This window comes from Hetaerina americana, unplaced genomic scaffold, assembly GCF_022747635.1.
Source record: "Hetaerina americana unplaced genomic scaffold, ioHetAmer1.1.p SCAF_1, whole genome shotgun sequence".
Lineage (NCBI taxonomy): Eukaryota > Metazoa > Arthropoda > Insecta > Odonata > Calopterygidae > Hetaerina > Hetaerina americana.
Genome location: NW_027286069.1, coordinates 64,339,199 through 64,358,798, shown reverse-complemented (window position 1 = coordinate 64,358,798; position 19,600 = coordinate 64,339,199). Strand labels below are relative to the sequence as shown.

Genomic DNA, 19,600 nt, shown 5'->3' with positions numbered 1-19,600 from the left:
ATGCACTGAGGATTTACTTCTTTACCTTGAATTTCAACCAAACATATAGTATTACAATGCTTGGAAATTCTGAGTTGAAGTGAAAAAAATCTGCTGACACTTACCAAAATGGAATGAGCTGAATAAATACGTCAAACAAAGGCATTACAATGAGATCATATGAAAACAATGTAACTGGGGAACTACATGAAATTAAGAGACTGTATGAAAAGGTCAACTTTCAGTGGCACTTTCATCCTGTTGTGTGCCAGAGATGACCTTTCCATCAACAGATATGGATTCCATCTCACATACTCAAAGATTCTCTTTTTGTCATGAGGCAAAATGCAATTTTATATTGAATACATTTGAGTCAAGGCCAAAAAATTGATCATAATAAGACAAACTGAACTGGTATGAGTAATGCTGAATGGTCCATACCTGCATGGGGGAGAAACTTGACTCAAAAAGAAAACAATGCCAACGACACACACCCAAGAAACTCTGATAAGGTCATAGCTTTCAACCTTGGTAGGTTGGTTTTCTAAAACAGCTCATGGCAGTTCTCTTTGAGTCAAGCATTTCACCTGAAAATTTGTTATAGGCTGCAATTCATCTTTCCATTTCATAAATATTACGTGAAAAAATGAGTGTCGGCTAATGCTAGAATTGACAGTGTGTACTCTTGTCGAAGAGCTCATTTAATTTCCATACACACACATTAAAAAATGGAAAGATAAGCTCTACACCACCAGTGAACTAAAATCATTAGTAGATTATGACAGGGGATCAACTAATATTTTGGAAAATATTGCAATTGGAAGAGTAAGCATGTAGGAAATATTAAAAATTAGGAATAGAAATGGTGCAAAATTAAATTACTAAAAATTTCTACATGAATTAAAATGAGAAGTGAAGAGTTTCATACAACTTGAAATTAGCATTCCAGCAGCTTTGTAATTCATTAAACCTGAAGATGTCTAGAAAGTCCAAATGATTGCGAGAGATGCGAATTTTTCAGCTACACTAGGGTAAATTTCTATGTGATGGCCAATGAATTTGATGCTTTTCAACTCTGTCATTACAACTAATACAAAGATTGGGTGAAATCTACCACATAAGAGAAAGCAAGAAAGAGATCTTCAAAAGGTGAAAATATAATGAGGGAATTGTGATAAAATCCTCAAGGGAATCCAATTTCAAGGAATCATTAGAGCAAATTATACAGTGTAGTTAACATGATTCTGGACCAGTATATTACTACAATACAACAAAAAAACATGCAAACAGACAATATGGAAGACATATGGAGAAAGTTAGTACAGAAATGTATGGGACTTATGACTAATAAGGCACACAACATAGGGAGAAGGCATATCAATTTCCAAGATTATTCTCTTTAGACCACAAAAATGACAACACAATCAAGAAAAAAGTCACTGTACATATTGTATCACTTTGTTACTTAACCAAATGACATAAAAGGGAATAATGCTTACCTTCCGTGCCCAAGCCTGGCTACCAGAAGCAAGTTCTGCTGCAGATAAAACTTTAGCCCCTGTACTACCCGTAAAAAGTCCAGGCTGTGATTTAGATTCAGCCCATACTTGCATCTATAATCAAAATGAAATATTTCATCTTAAGTATTCCATCATTATAACCAAAACATATCTACTTCTATTAAATGTTTAATTAAATGTAGAAATATACTTAAGAATACTACACTTATTTTAGGTATAAGCAATGTACTTTCTATTAATCTGAAAATTGGTATTGGGCTTAGGGAGTGGTGTATGCAAACATTACACATATTAAGTTTCTCTAAAGAAGGACAATTCATTTTAAATTGCTAAAAAACCATTTAAAAGTTACTTGGAACAGTGCAAAATTTCATCAATGTCATTACATGCTTCCTAAATAGGCCACCACAAAGATCTGCAAAACTTTCACTATGTTGCAAAAAGAAATTTTATTTTCATCAGGCTTAGAGCTGACACCAAAATCTAGTACACTGTAAAGTCTCCATTTTATTACAAGTTGCCAAAAGAGTGTATGATATACTTAATAAAGCTAATGTTCAAAGAAGTAACGTAAATAGTTATTTGAAAATTATAATAATCTGAGAAAGACTGACACCATTGGGAAATGTTTGACAGTTAAGGTGAAATGGAAAATAAGACTTTTGATTATTTCTTCACTGACCTAAATAAGGGACCATTTATATTGCCAGGTTATCAGGCCAAAGATACATTGATGTTTTACTATTTCTAATTTGGAGTCATTTTTACCCTAAAACTTTGAATTATTAACCCAAATTTTCAGATGAAAAATTACATAGGGAAATTAAATCGAAAAAATTGTTTACACAAGATGAAATATTTCATTACTACCCAGCCTGGATAAATTTTTGAAACTATCCCCAAATAAATTTTTCTTTTTCTATATCTACACAATTTTTTATGCAACATTTTACAACAGTAAAATGATAAAAAAATCATAAAATTTTCTATAAAAATCACATAAAATCATTTTGGTACAAAAAATTTAAAATATTCAAAAACCTGTGATATTACTTTTTTCCACCCAAATACAATAATCTTACTAAATATAGCTTAACTGTATTCAACACCACAAAAGGTAATAAGCAAATACATACATCTTTCTGAGCTTGAGTCATTTCATTCAGGGCATCAATATCATCTGGATTTTCTTGAAGCTTTCGGAGAGCTGTTAACCTCTGGGACACTATTGACCCGATGTCCATATTCTGCTGTAGGAAATAACATTTCTCATAAACATCAACTCTTTCATCATTTGTTTTACACACTAAAATTACCATTGGTAATTACTCAACACATCACATAAATGCCAAAATTAGTTATGCTATTTAGGGAAGTTAAATATACAAGAGGTATTCAATTAGGGGGGCAATTAAAAGAGTTTTCATTCATATAATTTATTGCAAAAAAATGTAATTTAATATTTTTTGCTAGCTTACTATGTCATGCATATTAGATTCGAGTTTCATTGATTTGATTCCAGTATTTCATCAGGAACAGCAGTTGCATGTTGAAACATGTTCAATTTACCCACTGCAAAGACAGAGGCAGCACAAAAAAGCAATATTTTGCATTGAAATTTTTCTTTCACCCGAACAAAATATCAGTAGGTGCCTGTTAATAAAAAAAGGAGGCTTATGGGAGGTCTGTAAATCCCTAGAACTCAGCTAGAAGGTGGTTTGAAATGTTTGAAGACAAGGCAATGAATTTTAAAGGAAGATGGATCTGGAGCTCCATCGACTACTTTTATGGAAGTAAACATTAACACTGCTGTTACCATTATGAGACAAAATCATTGATTAATGCAAACAGCACTATCAGAAATATTGAAATTTTCATTGAGCGCCACATACATAATCTGTTAGAAAAATTGAACATGACTTTTATTACAAGCAGAGTACTATGAAAGGGCTATTATTTTTTTAAATCAATATGGTTTGAAACTCATCCTCCCTATAGATCAAACCTATCCTTATCTTTATCCTGTTCCCCTATTAAAGGAAGACCTCTGTGGAATTCATTTTTCATCATCAGAAGCAGGTGTAGATGAACTGAATACGTTTCTTGTAACATTAAATTACATATCTGCACAAAAAATTAATGAAAAATTATTATCGTTAAAAATTGGATAGACCCTGTACATAACTTTTAGCTATAAAAGAAATTAAGTAGTATTTTAGATGTGCCTTACTAAAAAATGGAAATCAACTATGTAAAATGTAATGTACCTTTATTAAAAAATACATTATATTCAATTTTTGAGTTATCTTCAGTCATGGCCCTGATATAACTATCAAATTAAGTCAATAAAAATAATATAAATTTCAATGGTTTCAATTTTGAATATAATTATTGAATAAGCTAAGTATACTTCATGACTTCCATAATATCAATTAGTCCTATTTAACATAAATATTTACCTCACAATTTGAGTAGTCAGGGAAGACCTGGTCCTTTGGATCAGCAATTATTTTCTCCTTTTCCTCAAGAATATCTCCAGGCACTGAGTCAGAATCTTCCACTACACTGGTTTCCTCATGATAGCATATTGCCAGAGGAGAATCACTTTCTGTTAAAATATAATGAAAGATCAAAAAAAGAAGTGAATAATATTATCTATATTTAAAGAGAATAATTAAAAGCTACACAATTCTTTGTAATATAAACTGATTACTTGACTGATTAGCATATTTTAGGTTGTTATAATAAAAGCCGCCTATACTCATTTGGGCCATAATTCAGTTTATTACATCAACAATGATATGCACATTATATAGATGCAACTTAGCAATTAAATGTTTGTGCTTGAGATAATTATATATTTAAATGAATAAAAAAAAAGAAAAAGGAGGAGTAGGGAATAGCACTCCATTTCACGAAATATGATACAAAAAATGAGGGTATTATTTCCATGGGACTTTTTGAAATTGACAAGTTATTTGTCATTAAAAAAAATCTTGATTGTGAGTAAAATTAAAGTGGGAGAATAAATGCCGGATAGAATTGGTCTCATGGGACAATTTTCTTTATATATTTTGGGCAGACAGTATAGTCTCGTTAAGGTAGGATTTGGCAATTGGATAATGAACTTGATTTTATTATCAATAACGTTCGGGCAGTCATTTAATATGGACTTAAATTGTGAAAAAAGTTTATTTTAAGGGTTCTTTTTGATTTTGAGACATGGAAAAATTCCCCATAAACCACTTTGGCGTAACCACTGTGATTGTACGTGTAGTTATAAGTTCCCAAATACGGTAAAGGCAATCGCATTAATTTCCTTGTAAACCTATTCAGGAAATACCCCCGTATAACTGTGATAATGCTAACATTTTGAATGTGTGTCTGATCACTGGCGAGGGATTAACTTTCCCTGTTAATCACCACACAAATCTTAATTCCCCCCCTTTTACTTTCACAGCGGTGTAAAAAACCTTTTACAGCGAAAGGAAATATTATTTAATATAATCAGCCTAACAATTTATTAAAAAATAAAGGAGTATATTTATTTATCAAACAAAACTCTTCTTTCACTTTTTAAATTTAGAACTCAAAATGTCAAAAAGCTGTTTATTTCCTATTTTCATTAATTTACATGTTTGCAATGAACGTTGGCTTCCACCATTTAAGTGATTAAATTCATTCTTTATAACAATTGGTGCAATACATTAATAATATTTGCAATCAATGTTGGATTTATTTACTGCCAAAATTAGTAGCAATCAAAGGTAACAGAAACTCAGAAGCCCCTTCATTTTAGGTCCTCATAGAATTAAAAATAATTTATATAAATTAAACAGAGGGAAGGGAACAAAAAAGGTATACATATGAATACTTTAATACTAATGCTTTAAGGGTATGTGCGGGCAATTTTTCTTTTACCCTCCATTTGTGTTGCACATTACATTAGAAAACATTTTTGCAGCCACAAAAACATAGAAGATGTAGCCTGTTAACCCCTCCATGAGGTTCTCAGTACGTGATGTCGCAGTTGGCAGGCCTTATTGGCGGATCGACCTATGCTGTACACTCAGCTCCCTGGGTTTTGAATTTTTTTCTGGGGCGCCATCAAATTTTTTAAATATATATGGTTGCTCTAGGCCTCTTAGATGATGAGTCTTCCGAATCGTTCTGTTTCAGCTACATGAAAAGTCACTCTGTAAGGAAGATAAATCTATCAAGTCCATCTTATGAGATAAGCAAGTTCTTTGCATTTACGATTTGTCCTCAGGTTCTGTTTGTCTTTATTGCTTGATATGATCTCCCTATCTATTTCTCTGGAACCATTTGTGGATCATTCTTTATTTTTGTTTCATCACAAGAGTTGCGAGGGCAAAAGGCCTCACTACCATCTATAGTCTCAGTTGTTAGATTTCTTTCTTGAGATAGAGAAGCAAAAAAGCCTTGTATATAACCCCCGTAATGGATTCCAAGACGCATAAGCTTTTATTGAGTAAGGACAGTATAGAGAATTTAGTTGAACACCTGGAAATGGAAAGAGAAGTGAGTATTGGATTTGATAGTGCAAGTTCAAGTGAGAAAGATTGGTCGAAAGGTACTTAGTAAAGATAAAGATACAGCCGACCTGGAAGAAGTCCAGGCCTCAAAGAAGATGTCAGATGTGCTCCGCACGAGGTAGAAGGAGGGATACAGTGTACTGAGCCCCAACTGCAACGCAGGCCTATATTTAGAGGATTGTTTCAAATTATATCCCACAAAACTGAAATTTTAGAACGGAGGTTCGCAACTTAAAGGTGAATAAAGAAGTGAAAATATAAAAGATGGCGTAAGTAAAATTTTTACTAAATAGAATAAGCAATGAAGTAATTTTTTTTAATTTTAGAATAAATATTTGAAAAGATCTAAATTACTTTTAACGATGCTGCAGTACAGAGAGATTAAAAAAAAAAATTAAATACAGCGAGTGTGGCCCAAGCATTTAAATACCATACTGGCTTGACGGGTTAAAGAGGACACATGCATAAATTTAGTAATGTTTCACATTTTTGCGGAATGATCTGAGGTTTTACAAGAGAAAAGTACATCCATTAATCTACGTAGTAGACAGTACTCTTATTTGCTTCCTATTTTCGGATCTACCTATGTAATACAAATCATGGATCATTTCCTGGATATCAGAAGTAAAACCTCATGATTCTTATGAGTCAAGTCTTATCTCAATTACTTGACACAATACCAAAGACTTTGGTGCATCATTGATATTTAAGCAATCACTTTAATCGTACGTTGGGTCTTCAAACCTTCTTGGGTTCCCATCCTAGGAGACACAATAACTTTGTGACTGGCTTCATAACATTTCAATACAAAACAGATTACTTATCTATATATGATTTCACATTGATGTCCACTGAGACAGCGAGTGTACTGCCAACATATTTAATGTTAGATATAACCAGTAATAAAAAACTATGTCCCGTATTTTGTTATTGTTCTGTTATTCAACTAAATGTTTGACTTTTGAAAAGCTTACTTTTTCACTGCAGACCCCATATGTAGCAGTGAGGAACTATATGTGCTATGGATTCTTTGAAATTCACATAATATAAAAGCACAATAAATGAATGTGATTATTTCTTCTACAAAACTTGTTTTTCATTAAAACTCAATAACACAAATTTTTAAAAATCCGATACATTTAATTATTAAATGATAACAACAGAAATTAATCTTGTACATGTGATACAGTGGAGGGACTAACATTCTGATGATCTTCAATATATTGTTGAAAACATACTAATAAAATGACATGCCAATATTATTTGGCCATCCCTATCAGAGTGACACTGCAATAGACACTAAGGTACTGACTTCAATTTCTGTAGAGGACAGGTTGTCATTTGCAAAATGATTTATTGATCACCAAAATTAGGTACCTGTCTTGCGATGCTCTTGGCCACTGGAAACTGGAAACTGCATTCTAAGCTTGGACTGGTCAGATGGTTTATCCATTATTGCATTGGCTGGAGGCAGGGAAGTCTAGAGATTGCAAAAAAGAAATTAAGGCTTTTAAAATTTTAGATATTACAAAATTAATGGATATTGGAAATAGAACTAAAATAGTTACAAGCACAAGCAGATATTTTGTAGTAACTCTGATAGGTACAAGATTCATTAAAACATATTGAATGTTAGCCATATGGATGTTAACATTCACTGAAATAGGTCAGTTTCCCTGTGTGCTATATATACGACACTTGGAAGATATGCGGCCGATTATTGATATTTTAATAGCTACATTATTTATTTTAACCGATTTTTTTAATGATTACACACTTATTCACTAAATTAATTACATTTCAGTGGTAAGGAAAAAGTCTTGGAAAACATAATGGGGGGCTCACAGTTCTGAAATTATGGATTCATTAAACTTTACCATGTTTTCCGATTTAAAAAATTCAATGTTTCCAAACAACTTAATGTTAGTCAGGGTCGAAGATAATTTTCAGACCAATGCTGATAAATAAGTCAAGTAGAGCATTTCTATACATAATACATATCTCATATATCTCAGTCATGGACAACCTCAGATTTGTCTGAATGGTATCTCATGGCATGGTTAAAGTGGAATAAAATCAAATAGGGAGTTGATCAATGACCACCAATTGTAAAGTATTAATTTAGTTTAATGAAGGGGCATTAGTAAGAACATACAAATAATAGTTTAAATGCACTACATCATAAATATCATGACATTTATTACACTGGACAACACTTTCTTCTTGGGCACTATTGCAACTGGCAATGATTAGCAAAAAGAACTGAATTGTGTTTATTTTTCAGTTTATTTATATAACTTCCCCATGAAATCAAATATGAAACAAAAGTACCTATTAAAAAAAAAAACTGGTCAGCCTATTTAAAAAAATAATTTTTTATTCTGTAAATGAATTTTTGGAATTTTCTCAAGACATCAATTCTGAATTAACAAATAATATGAAAATATAGAAGTACATTGGTATACATACACACGAAGTCTGTTCAAAAATTATCGTGACTTTTGTATTTTACCAAAAATTATTTATTTATTCATGAATAACTATTTTATCCCCTTCAAAGTAATCCCCATTAGATATTATACACTTGTGCCAATGTTTTCCCGATCCTCAATGCACTTCAAAAAATAATTTTTTGTTATCTAATTCAGCTCCTCCATCAATGCAGTCTCTCCATTGCATTTTCTTGTCTCTCGTCAATCGTAGCGTAGCGTCATCCTTTCATGGGCCTCTTCAGTTTCGGAAACAAGAAAAAATTACTGGGGGCCAGATCTGGGGGATGCGGTGGCTGTGGTATCATTAGTATGTTGTTTTTGGCCGAACATTTGCATGCAAGTAACGATGTGTGAGCAGGGGCGTTGTCATGGTGCAAAAGCCAATTTTTGTTCTTCCACAAATGGATGCACCATGCCCCTGCAATCGAAAAAAATGGTAAGCAAAACTTTCACATTCGACCGAACTTGGAGTGCTTTTTTCGGTCTTGGTTCCTGCCGCAGCTTCCATCGGGATGATTGGGAGTTTTCACGTCATAACCATAAACCCATGATTCGTAACGAGTTATGACCCTATGGAGCAAATTTGGGTAATCACGGACAGAGTCCAACACCTCATTAGCAATGTTAATGCGTTACTGTTTTTGGTCTAAATTGAGCAGTTTTGGTACAAACTTCGCGGCGGCCCATATCATGACCAAATCTTTGGTAAAAGAATGAATGACAAGAGCCTATTGATATGTTTAGGTCCTCAGCAACTTCTCTAACGGTGATTTGACGATTGGTCAATACTATTTTCTTCACTTCATTTATGTTTTCATCTGTTGTTGACGTGCTTGGGCACCCAGCACACTCTTCGCCGTTCACATCTTCTCGCTCTTCTGAGAACATTTTGTACCACCAATAAACGTTGCTTCGGTCCAAGGTAGCTTCTCCATATGCCACAGTCAACATTCGGAATGTGTCCATGCACTTAATTTCGTTTTTCACACAAAATTTGATACGGATTCTTTGACCCATTTTGTGGAGCAGGCAAAAATCAAGGACAAGCCAAAACACATCCAAGCAAAACAGCTGTCAACAATTAACTGAACATTCAAAATTCCCGAACTTTTCGGCATAAGTGAGAGACATTAGTGCCAACATAACGCCTCAAAAAATCGAAAATCAAATATACGTAACCCGTGAAAATTCAAAATTTGCTACTCTCTGAACAGACCTCATATGTATGTATCTATTCACAAAATTGTGAAGATTTACGTATCTGATGTGCCCTATATTTGTGTATGTGTGAATATACAACAAATCTCCGGACAAATAAATACATTATTATCATTAATACCATTTCTCATGAACTGTCAAACTGAGTCAATTCTTTTGGGATCGTCTCCAAACACTACCTCCAGTTCTCTGCAGATACCAGATGCTTTGTGCACAAGCCAATACTTCATGCAGCCAATTAAAACATATTTAATTGCCAGAGGGATGACATAGTCATGGCCAAGAGGGGGTTCTTCTAGTAAGTTCCAAAGGGAGGCATGAGTAGGAAACTTTGTCCAAGTAATGCATGAGTCACTGTGACTTCCTTCCTCAAACTGCATCTAATAAAGGACTTCCACGACTGTGCTGATGCTCATTACCCTGAGCTTGTTAGCCATTACCCCCTTCCTAAATGGTCCCAAATTACTCCTCCATACACAAAGATGCCAAAAAATAAAATGTACGATTTATTCCTAATTTAGAAATTTTCTACAGGCAGCCAGACGATCTCAAGTTTGGCTTTGTACGAGGTCTGTAAATTTAGTAATGAGACTAATTTTTTAAAAAATTTTTCATACAAATAGAATTACGATTTTATATTGTCACCCTCAAAGTAACTTCCTTCTAAAGCCACACGGCTCTGGACAGTTCTTCCACTCCTCATAGCAGTGCTGGAACTATGATACTGGAATAGCCTTCAGCTGGTCGACTTCAGCCATTTGAATGTTTTAGACTGCCCCAATATGAGTTCCCTTGAGGTGATTTTTCAACTTCGGGAAGAGAAAAAAGTCACAAGGACTAAGTTAGGCGAATAAGGAGGCTGGGGAACTACAGGAATGTTTTTACTGGCCAAAAACTCGTTTATTGAAATTGCTGTGTGACAAGGAGCATTATTGCAATGCAACACCCAGCTGTTCTTGATGTTTGGTCACACACAAATGAACCTTTTTCGAAGTTTTCCAAGAACCTCCCGGTAAAAGTGTTGATTGACTGTTTGACCTTGAGGTAGAGAATCTTTTTGGACGATTCCCTGGATATCGAAAAAGCAAATCAGCACTCATTTGATCTTAGACTTCCTCATTATTGCTTTTTTGGGCCTTAGAGATTGAAGTTTGCCACTCCACGCTCTGGCGCTTGGTTTGTGGGTCGTACTGTCGTACACCCAAGGCTCGTCACCAGTAATGACATGTTCCACAAAATGGGGGTCACTTTCCTTCGAATCCAAAAGTTCAAGCCACCTTTCCCTCCTGATGTCCTTTTGGTCTTGCGCAAGGTTTTTGGAACCATTTTTGCACAGATTTTTCTCATCCCCAATTCATTGGTCAAAATCTGATGAACGGTGGTCTGAGTCAAATTCAACTCTTCCCTTATCATTCTGACTGTTATCTGACGATCTGAATGCACAAGATCCTGGATTCTGTAGACATTTTCATTGGTTCTTGAAGATGAAGGCCTTCTGCTTCGTGGTTCATCTTCAATCGACTCTCTCCCTTCTGAAAATGCCTTAAACCATAGAAAAAAAAATTGACAAAACACTATCTCTGTAGGCCAGCTGAAGTTTAGCAAGAGTTTCCGTTACACTGTGCCCAAGTCTGAAGCAAATCTGATAGCACACTGTGGCTAGATATTGAAGTCACTCATTTTTAGAACACATTAGAAAAAACTGTTTCATAAAAAAAAGACAGCCAAATGACTCGAGCGAGTTCAAACCCATACTGCAGGTGGATCACAGGTTCCCCTGCTGTCCCTCCAAGCCCAGTGCCTCCAGTGTTACCAGATCGAACACCAAGTTGCCAGTCTCATTACTTAATTTACAGGCCTCATATACACTGCTCAGATAATGCTGTTTGATCCTTCCTGAGGATTTACCTGCTGTGCTGGGGTGTACATATCTAATGATCAAAAAATTGTTCTAGCGGTCATGAGATCGTAGCTGATACATAACAGGTACAGCAATGTTTTTGCTGTACCTTGATGATTGTGCATATACCATAGCATGTCTTATAAGGTGGCCACTCACAATTTTATTGGGATAGAGTTGAATTAGTTCTATTCTTATTTCGGTAATAAATTTATAAACACAAATTCCAAGTGGCATGGTTGCCTTTTCTCCACCTGAAAATTTCAACATAATTTGGCAAAAAATAACATTAAAACAAAGAAATTCTCTCAATGCTAATTGTAAGATCTTGCTAATTTATTGGTCATTAGCATGTTTCTCGTAATAATAGCAGGTATCCAGCATCACTGCAGATGCAGGACTTTCAGAAAGCTCTAGATATTCTTCATTTAATTGCAAATAAATGTTAATCTGAAGACAAAAATTAAAATTTTATGATGCATGTTTTACATAGGAACTTAAACCAACTGCATGTTGGATGTATGAAAGACATTTTTATCTGTATTTCTCATCCTTCTAGATTTTAAAAACCCTGGACCATGGAAGAAATAATAGTATATTTAATGCATTCACTGCAACTGAAAAAGTAACTCCCTTCACGAAACACTGCCATTTTTCTAATTCCTAAACCAATGCTGACATCACAATAGCCAAACTTGTTAAAGAGCCAGTTTCACGGCAACACAATTTTTAATGTCTCCTAACAAAACACAACCTGACATTCAACAATAAACCCATCTTCAATTCCTAATACCTCCATCCTCCCTTCATTTCATCCAGCATGCCTATCCTATTCCTCCCCTTCCTTGCTTGTCTAGCATCTTCAGTATTTCATTGCCTATCGAAATTCTATATATCAACCTTTTCCCTCCTCCTTGGGTTATTTTTAACCAACAAATCAACTCTCTTTCTCCACAATGCCTAGAACTTCCTTGTTTTTTCTATTCTATCCATTGTGAACATATGTATATTAATTAATGAGATCAGGAAAGATCAAGCCGTTGAATTATCAGTTTTTCTTAAAATCTGGAATACATTTACCAATTCAAATTGACATTTTTGGGCATTCGTATTGTAACCAATGACAAAAAAAAACTTCAACGAAGAACTACGGAAGAAGTAGCTCTCAAAGCCCATTTTGTAACCATTCCAGTCAATTAAATGTACTTCAAAGATACTACATTAAATGATGCAGAATTTCTGGAATAAGGGTTCTTAAAGTCTGAGCCATAAATTATTAAATATTGCTATAGTCTTTATGGGAAAACTTATGGGACTGAGAAAAAATTTCTTAGATGGAAAAGCTTCTTAAGCATTAATGTTGTAAATGGGTTCTACCGCATGTCAGGTAATTTTTAATTGAACTAACTAAAATTAAGTTACCATGTAGGTTGTATTTTTATCGCCAACTTTGTAAATTGAATTATTTTACTGATACTATTTATTTTAACTTCTACAATAAAAATGTGACTCACTCAAACTAACATGACGAGGCATAAAAAAGTGATATTGCTCCAGTACTACTTAAAAAATAATCACCTTAGGTAATATTAGCTGATCAGCACTGAATATTCAGACATATTTTCCCAGAGTAATTTCACTTCTACTTATCTCTATTTACTTTTGATGCCATGTACTTAGAGGATACTGGGTATTAGCTTCTGGTATTGGAAGTGACACTACCAGTCACGCAGTTTCACTGTGACAGCTGGACAGATTTCTGGCATTTTCACGCACCCTGTACTCCTCACTGGATAGACTGCAAGCAAATTTCCTCATGGAACGTCTACATAAGCTAGTGTCATGTACACATGTAATGGTTAACACTTCTTGCATCCAAACATAATTCTTCTCCCTGGAGATATTATGCTTTGAATTTAAATTATGATTAGCTAAATTAGGATTTATTTTTATTGACATACTCTTATTCCAATCCCAATCATTCCTGGTGTTGGACGCTCCTTGATTTGAAATGGGTGATGAATAACTGGAGCAGCATGAGAACCGGAGCCACTGGCCCCGTCACAATCAGAGTCGGAAGATTCACCCATTGCCTCCTTTCGAGATAGCTCCTTGCAATATTCTGAAATAAAAATACAAAATGTTTTCATAATTCAATGCATTTAATATGGTATTATCAACAGGAATTTTCCTTCTGATTTTAATTAAGTAACGCCAAAATCTGTAATAAATTCTTAAAAGAACAAACTGCAACTTGACATAATTAGTGGTTTCAGATGTACCTTTATGGAATTGATTCATGGAAGACAGGCAAGCTATAACTTCGAGGTTACATAGTATTTTATTCAGATATAACCTGGGTTTAGATATTTATTATCATATTCAGGTCAGGTTAGACCGGAAAATAACATTGAATGTCAAAACCCAGGTGGTGTCTAAATTAACTGTGGAATCACTAAGTTATAGTTTTTCATTCTCAACTGTAACTTTAATAAAAACCTTTACTTTTATATTAAAAGACCTCCTAAATAAAATAATTGGTCACAAATAGTCAAGGAAATACTACAGTGGTATGAGGATGGTTGAATTTTGGCAACAAGAATTTCACAGCTAGATTTATGAGATTGAATATATGTGCATAAAAATGGATACACCTGACCAGATACAGCAAGGCTTAAGTAAAGATAAATGGAAAAAAATTAAATTAATATTCTGTGAAAATGTAAGATGAACTGAATTAATTTTACACATGTAAAGTCATTTGCAATGGCATTGGCCCATTGTACTTGTACAAAAGGATTATCTGTAATGATAAAAGGGAGATTTCCACATTATTCATTTGTGAGTAATGAGAGCCATGACTCAGGTACACAACTATCATGAAAATGAACTTGATGGCTTAGCAAAAATACAGTAAATTCTCTGTAAATGAGTACATAGCTTATTACATTTTGCAGATATGTACAACAGAATCCATCCTCGTACCACCATTGTAAAGCAACAATTTCAGAGCGTAAAAATCATTCGCCTTGACTGGGACTCGAACCCAGATCCCTCAATATCCGGTTGAGTGCTTTAGCCACTTAAGCTACCGAGGCGTCCTCTTAAACTCTGAAATTGTTGCATTAAAATGCACATTAGCGGATGACTCCGTTAAAAGTTACTGTTGCGGCATCTCCCGCAGTTTCTTTGGAATTCACCATTGTAAAGTAAATCTCCCATTCTTCATTAAAACTATTTTGCTTAGGTCTTAATTATATTTTAAAATTAATAAATTGTGAGATGTTACTCAAATAGGCATTTAGATAAACCTTCAAATGTAACATAGTGAAATTCTTTATTTAATTTAGTAGGAATCATGGATTCTGAATGACATTTACAAGAAGCTATTAAATAACATTTACAAGGTCCTTACTACATTAAGATGAAAAATTAAACAACTGATTAATATGTTATCTATATTATGATTAGTAAGTTTAAAATACAGATTCTTTCCTTATGACCCACCTGTTAACTCTTCTACACTCTTTCCCCCAGCTTTCAGGCTGAGGAGCTTGCCCTTTTGATCTTTCCCCACCACACTTGGTGGAAGGCTGCCTTGCTGCAAGAGATTTACAGCATTCTTTCGAGCTATTTCAAGAAGTCTTGCCTTGTCTAGTTTCTCCTCCTCTCCCTCCCCACTCTTCCCAACATCACCAGAGGTAACGGAAGATGGTGCAGCACTTTCAGATCCCCCGGCTGCAGCAAGCCTGTGTTTTAATCGAGATGGAATGAAGAGCTATGTACTTTTCTTTTCAGGCTTGCGATTGCATGAATAACAAATAAAAATAATAAAATAACTAAGTAAGTGCCTAGCTAATATGTATCAAATTAAGAACATAAAAGGCTAATGAAATAAAATTTTCCTTATGTAATTATTTATATTTCAGAAAAAACTGTCCACAAAACACCAATGAAAGAGTAATTGCTCCTCCCATGTTCTATTGCACCCAAGCTCCTAACTTCTTAGCTGGTGAGGATAAGAAAAAAAAATCTTGAGGTTTTCAAATTTTAATGGAAATTTGGTAACATTTAACAAATTAATTAATTCTCCAAAATGTTTTTTTTTCAAATGCCACACAACAAAAACATACAGAACACAATGACATTCTACAATTTCACATGGAAAGAAAATACAATTGCCTTTTGCTCTTATTAATTGGTGTAGTAATTCTTACAGTCTCACGGTCAAATAAATCTTTACACTAAAACATACCTCAATGGAAATTCAACATAATGAAATTAATTCAATTCAACAACTAAGTGAACATAACTTGGCACCAGTTTAAAAAAAATTGAAAGACACTTCCATCAATTTAGTGCATATATTTAAGCATTATTAAAATCTTGCATGCAACGTTTTCACATAATAACAATATTTTCCGAAAAAGACAACATATCCACATTGAAATACATTTTATGCCATTGAAATTCAGTTAATATTTCCTGGAAAATGCTGCTTAAGAGGATTTGTGCCTCACTTGCTCTTCTCCACTGTCTTGGAACGCCTGGATTCCTTTTCCTTTTCACCTTTGGACCTCTTCCGACTTCTGCTTCTGCTCCTCCTCTCTGCACTCTTGCTCCGCTTTTTACTGCAACTTGGACTCCTTTTCTTACAGCTATGGCTCCTGCTCCGCTTGCGGCTCAAGCTCCTTTTTTTTCCATGACTACCTCTCCCTTTACTTCTCTCCCTGCTCCTCCTGCCATGACTGCGGCTACGGCTTTTCCTCCAGCATTTTATCAGGCTCAGACTCCTCTTATGACTACTACTCCTGCTCTTCTTCCTACTCCTACTCCTGCTCTTCCTCCTACTTCTACTCCTGCTCTTCCTCCTACTCCTACTCCTGCTCTTCCGCCTACTCCTACTCCTGCTCTTCCTCCTACTTCTACTCCTGCTCTTCCTTCTGCTCCTACTCCTGCTCTTCCTTCTGCTCCTACTCCTGCTCTTCCTCTTGCTCCTACTCCTACTCTTCCTCTTGCTCCTACTTCTACTCTTCCTCCTACTCCGACTTCTACTCTTCCTCCTGCTCCTACTTCTACTCTTCCTTCTACTCCTACTTCTACTCTTCTTTCTACTCCTGCTCCGACTCTTCCTCCTGCTCCTGCTTCTACTCTTCTTCCTACTCCTACTTCTGCTCTTCTTCCTACTCCTACTTCTACTCTTCCTCCTACTTCTACTCCTGCTCTTCCTTCTACTGCTCGACCTTGCCCGCCGACTCCTGCTTTGACTCCTTCTCTTACTTTCTCTCCTGCTTCTACTTCTGCTCTTCCTATGACTACGACTCCTACTCTTCCTGTGACTCTGACTTCTACTCCTCCTTTTGCTTTGACTACTGCTACGTTTTCCATGCGGAACACGGCTTGTGCTCCTGCTCTTCTTACGACTCCTGCTCTGACTCTTATGGCGACTTCTGCTTCTCTTACTGCGGCACACACTGGGTTTTGCACTCTTACTCCTGCTCTTACTCCTCTGTTTTTGCTTAATTTCACTTGTGCTTCCTTTACCACCCTTACCGCAGAGGCAACTCTCCCCCTTAACCTTACTGCCACTCCTGCTCCTGCTCTCACTCTTCTTGTCCCCATCCTTGCCACTGCCACTCTCTCCCTTGGTCTTGCTTGTACTCCTCTGCCCACTCTTACTCCTGCTTCGACTTTCTTTTGCTGCTTCACAGACACTCCCACTCTTGCTCCTGCTCATTCTGCTTTTACTTTCACTCCCACTCCTTTGACTCCCCTTACTTATGCTCCTGCTCTTCTTTGGGCTGACGCTCCTTGTTTTTGGACTCACACTCTTCTCTAGGCTAACACTCCTGCTCTTTTTGGGGCTCATGCTCCTGCTATTTTTGGGGCTCATGCTCCTGCTCTTTTTAGGGCTCACACTCCTACTCTTCTCAGGGCTGACACTCATGCTCTTCTTCCTGCTAACGCTCTGGCTTCGACTGTTATTTCTCTCTTTGCTCATACTTCTACTCTTCCTCCTCCTCCTCTCCTTGCTCCTACTCTGACTTCTTTTCACCTTTCCCTTACTCCTGCCCTTGCTCCTGCTACGGCTTTTCTTTCTTCGCTCCTCCCTGCTGTGACTTTCATTTTTCCTTTCTCTACTCCGACTCTTTTCACCCCTTCCCTTGCTCCTACTGCGACTCTTAGCTTTCCTTTCCTCTCGGCTGTGGCTCTTGTCTCCCGTCTCCTTGCTGCTGCTGCAATTCTTAACCTTCCTGCCCTCCTCACTGTGGCTCTTATGCCTCCTTTCCTTGCTTTTGCTGCGGCTCTTGGCCTTCCTTCCCTCCCGGCCACTGTTCTCTTTCCTCCTGTCTTTGCTTCTACTGCGACTTCTCGCCTTCCGTTTGCTCTTACTCCCTCCTCCCTTGCTGCCACTCCTGCTCCTCCTCCTCTTCCTCTTACTCACACTTCGGCTTCTGCTCTTTGCCTTGGTGGGGCTTTTGCTTCTTTTCTTACTTTTCTTTGTCTTCTCTCGACTTTTACTCCTACTTCTCTTTTTTTTCTCCTTAACCCTAACCTTACTCACAGATCTGCTCCGAGATCTGCAACAGAAAATACATAATCTATTCACACAGGTCATCAAACTGGCAAACTTGAGTGATGACAATTCTTATAGAAAAGCTGAGAAGGATTATAAAAATAATTCACTTTTGTGCATTAACCTTAGACTTAATGCCAAAAAAAGTGTTTGAATGGTCTTCCTCCATTAGTAGAATAGGGGGAAAGTAATGTGTTCAATGAAAAATATAGTATTAGAATTTCAAAGAAAATTTATTTAAGTTTTTGAGTCTCCTTAATATACCATGACAGTATTCCTTATAATATCAATTTGCATGTATGTAGGTACTTATGTTAATGGGCTTTTGTGGAAATTATGGACAAAAAAGTTAATCAGTGCAATATATAATTACAGAAGGATTTTTACTGAAAGAAAAAAAAGAGCTTTTGGTCATAACCAGAAAACCAGAATTGGCACTATACCGAGGACAATTTTACTATGGCTTCAAAATGTACAATAATGCTACATTTTTGTATGTGTGCACAATAATTTCTGAAACTTTTGAAATCACATTTCTCCAAAAACTGTTTATTTAAAAATACTATGATTTACCAATTTTGCATCAACTTGACTGTCAGTGGATGGAAATTTGATAGAAAAGTCCCTTAGAATTTGGTATCAGACAAATTTCCAAACATTCTGTGATTATTTACACATCATCACTCAATTTTAAAAATAATTGTAACATTGCAAGTTTAAAGATGCAAATATCTATGCAAAGAAAATAATTGCAATATCAAAGGTGTTGACAATACTCCCAAGACAACTTCAAGGGAAAAAATTGACACAAAATGATGTTTAGATGCATTTTTAGCAAAAGAAAAAGCAAATAATATGCTAAGGATAATAATCTTAAAGTGGTTTTGCCAAATTTAGCCCAAGTTTTACGTAGCTAGTATAATATCTTAGATTTAAAGAAAGAAAAAGTAATGCCATAAATTACCATCAGGTCTAGCAACAACAACACTAAGCATTTTACAGAAATGTAACCCATCAGGAACCCAGCAGTAGGCCTTCGTGCATCTAATGTACATGTACTATCCACACAAGATCTTATACTGAAAATAAAGTTTGCCTTCCCAAAAATTGCTGTGAAATTCTATACAGCATAACCAGTCATGGTTCAAAGCAGAACAGATATGAAATTTTTCAATGAAACTACTATTGCTAAATTAGGGTAAAAAGAGCAAACTGGCTCAATCAAAATGAATCATGATGATCACATAGGAGGCATAGACCATGATAAAAAAAAGAAGTGATCTGATTATCATGGCTAACCAAACGGAGCAAGCAAGTATGGACAGTTAGTTAGTCTTCCCTCATTTTACCTAATATGA

General features: G+C 35.6%; 1 protein-coding gene across 3 annotated transcripts in view; it reads right to left on the bottom strand.

The window, feature by feature from the left end:
- Positions 1-19,600, bottom strand: part of LOC139692468 (uro-adherence factor A-like) — a 53,644-nt gene that overhangs the window by 13,826 nt on the left and 20,218 nt on the right. For all 3 annotated transcript variants that reach the window (XM_071590687.1, XM_071590694.1, XM_071590702.1), the window contains exons 4-10: positions 16,186-18,246; positions 15,173-15,414; positions 13,627-13,787; positions 7,433-7,535; positions 3,959-4,107; positions 2,636-2,749; positions 1,479-1,592 (exon numbers count right to left, since the gene is read on the bottom strand). In XM_071590687.1, the coding sequence (XP_071446788.1) occupies positions 1,479-1,592; positions 2,636-2,749; positions 3,959-4,107; positions 7,433-7,535; positions 13,627-13,787; positions 15,173-15,414; positions 16,186-18,246 (2,944 nt within the window). The remainder of the gene's footprint in view (positions 1-1,478; positions 1,593-2,635; positions 2,750-3,958; positions 4,108-7,432; positions 7,536-13,626; positions 13,788-15,172; positions 15,415-16,185; positions 18,247-19,600) is intronic.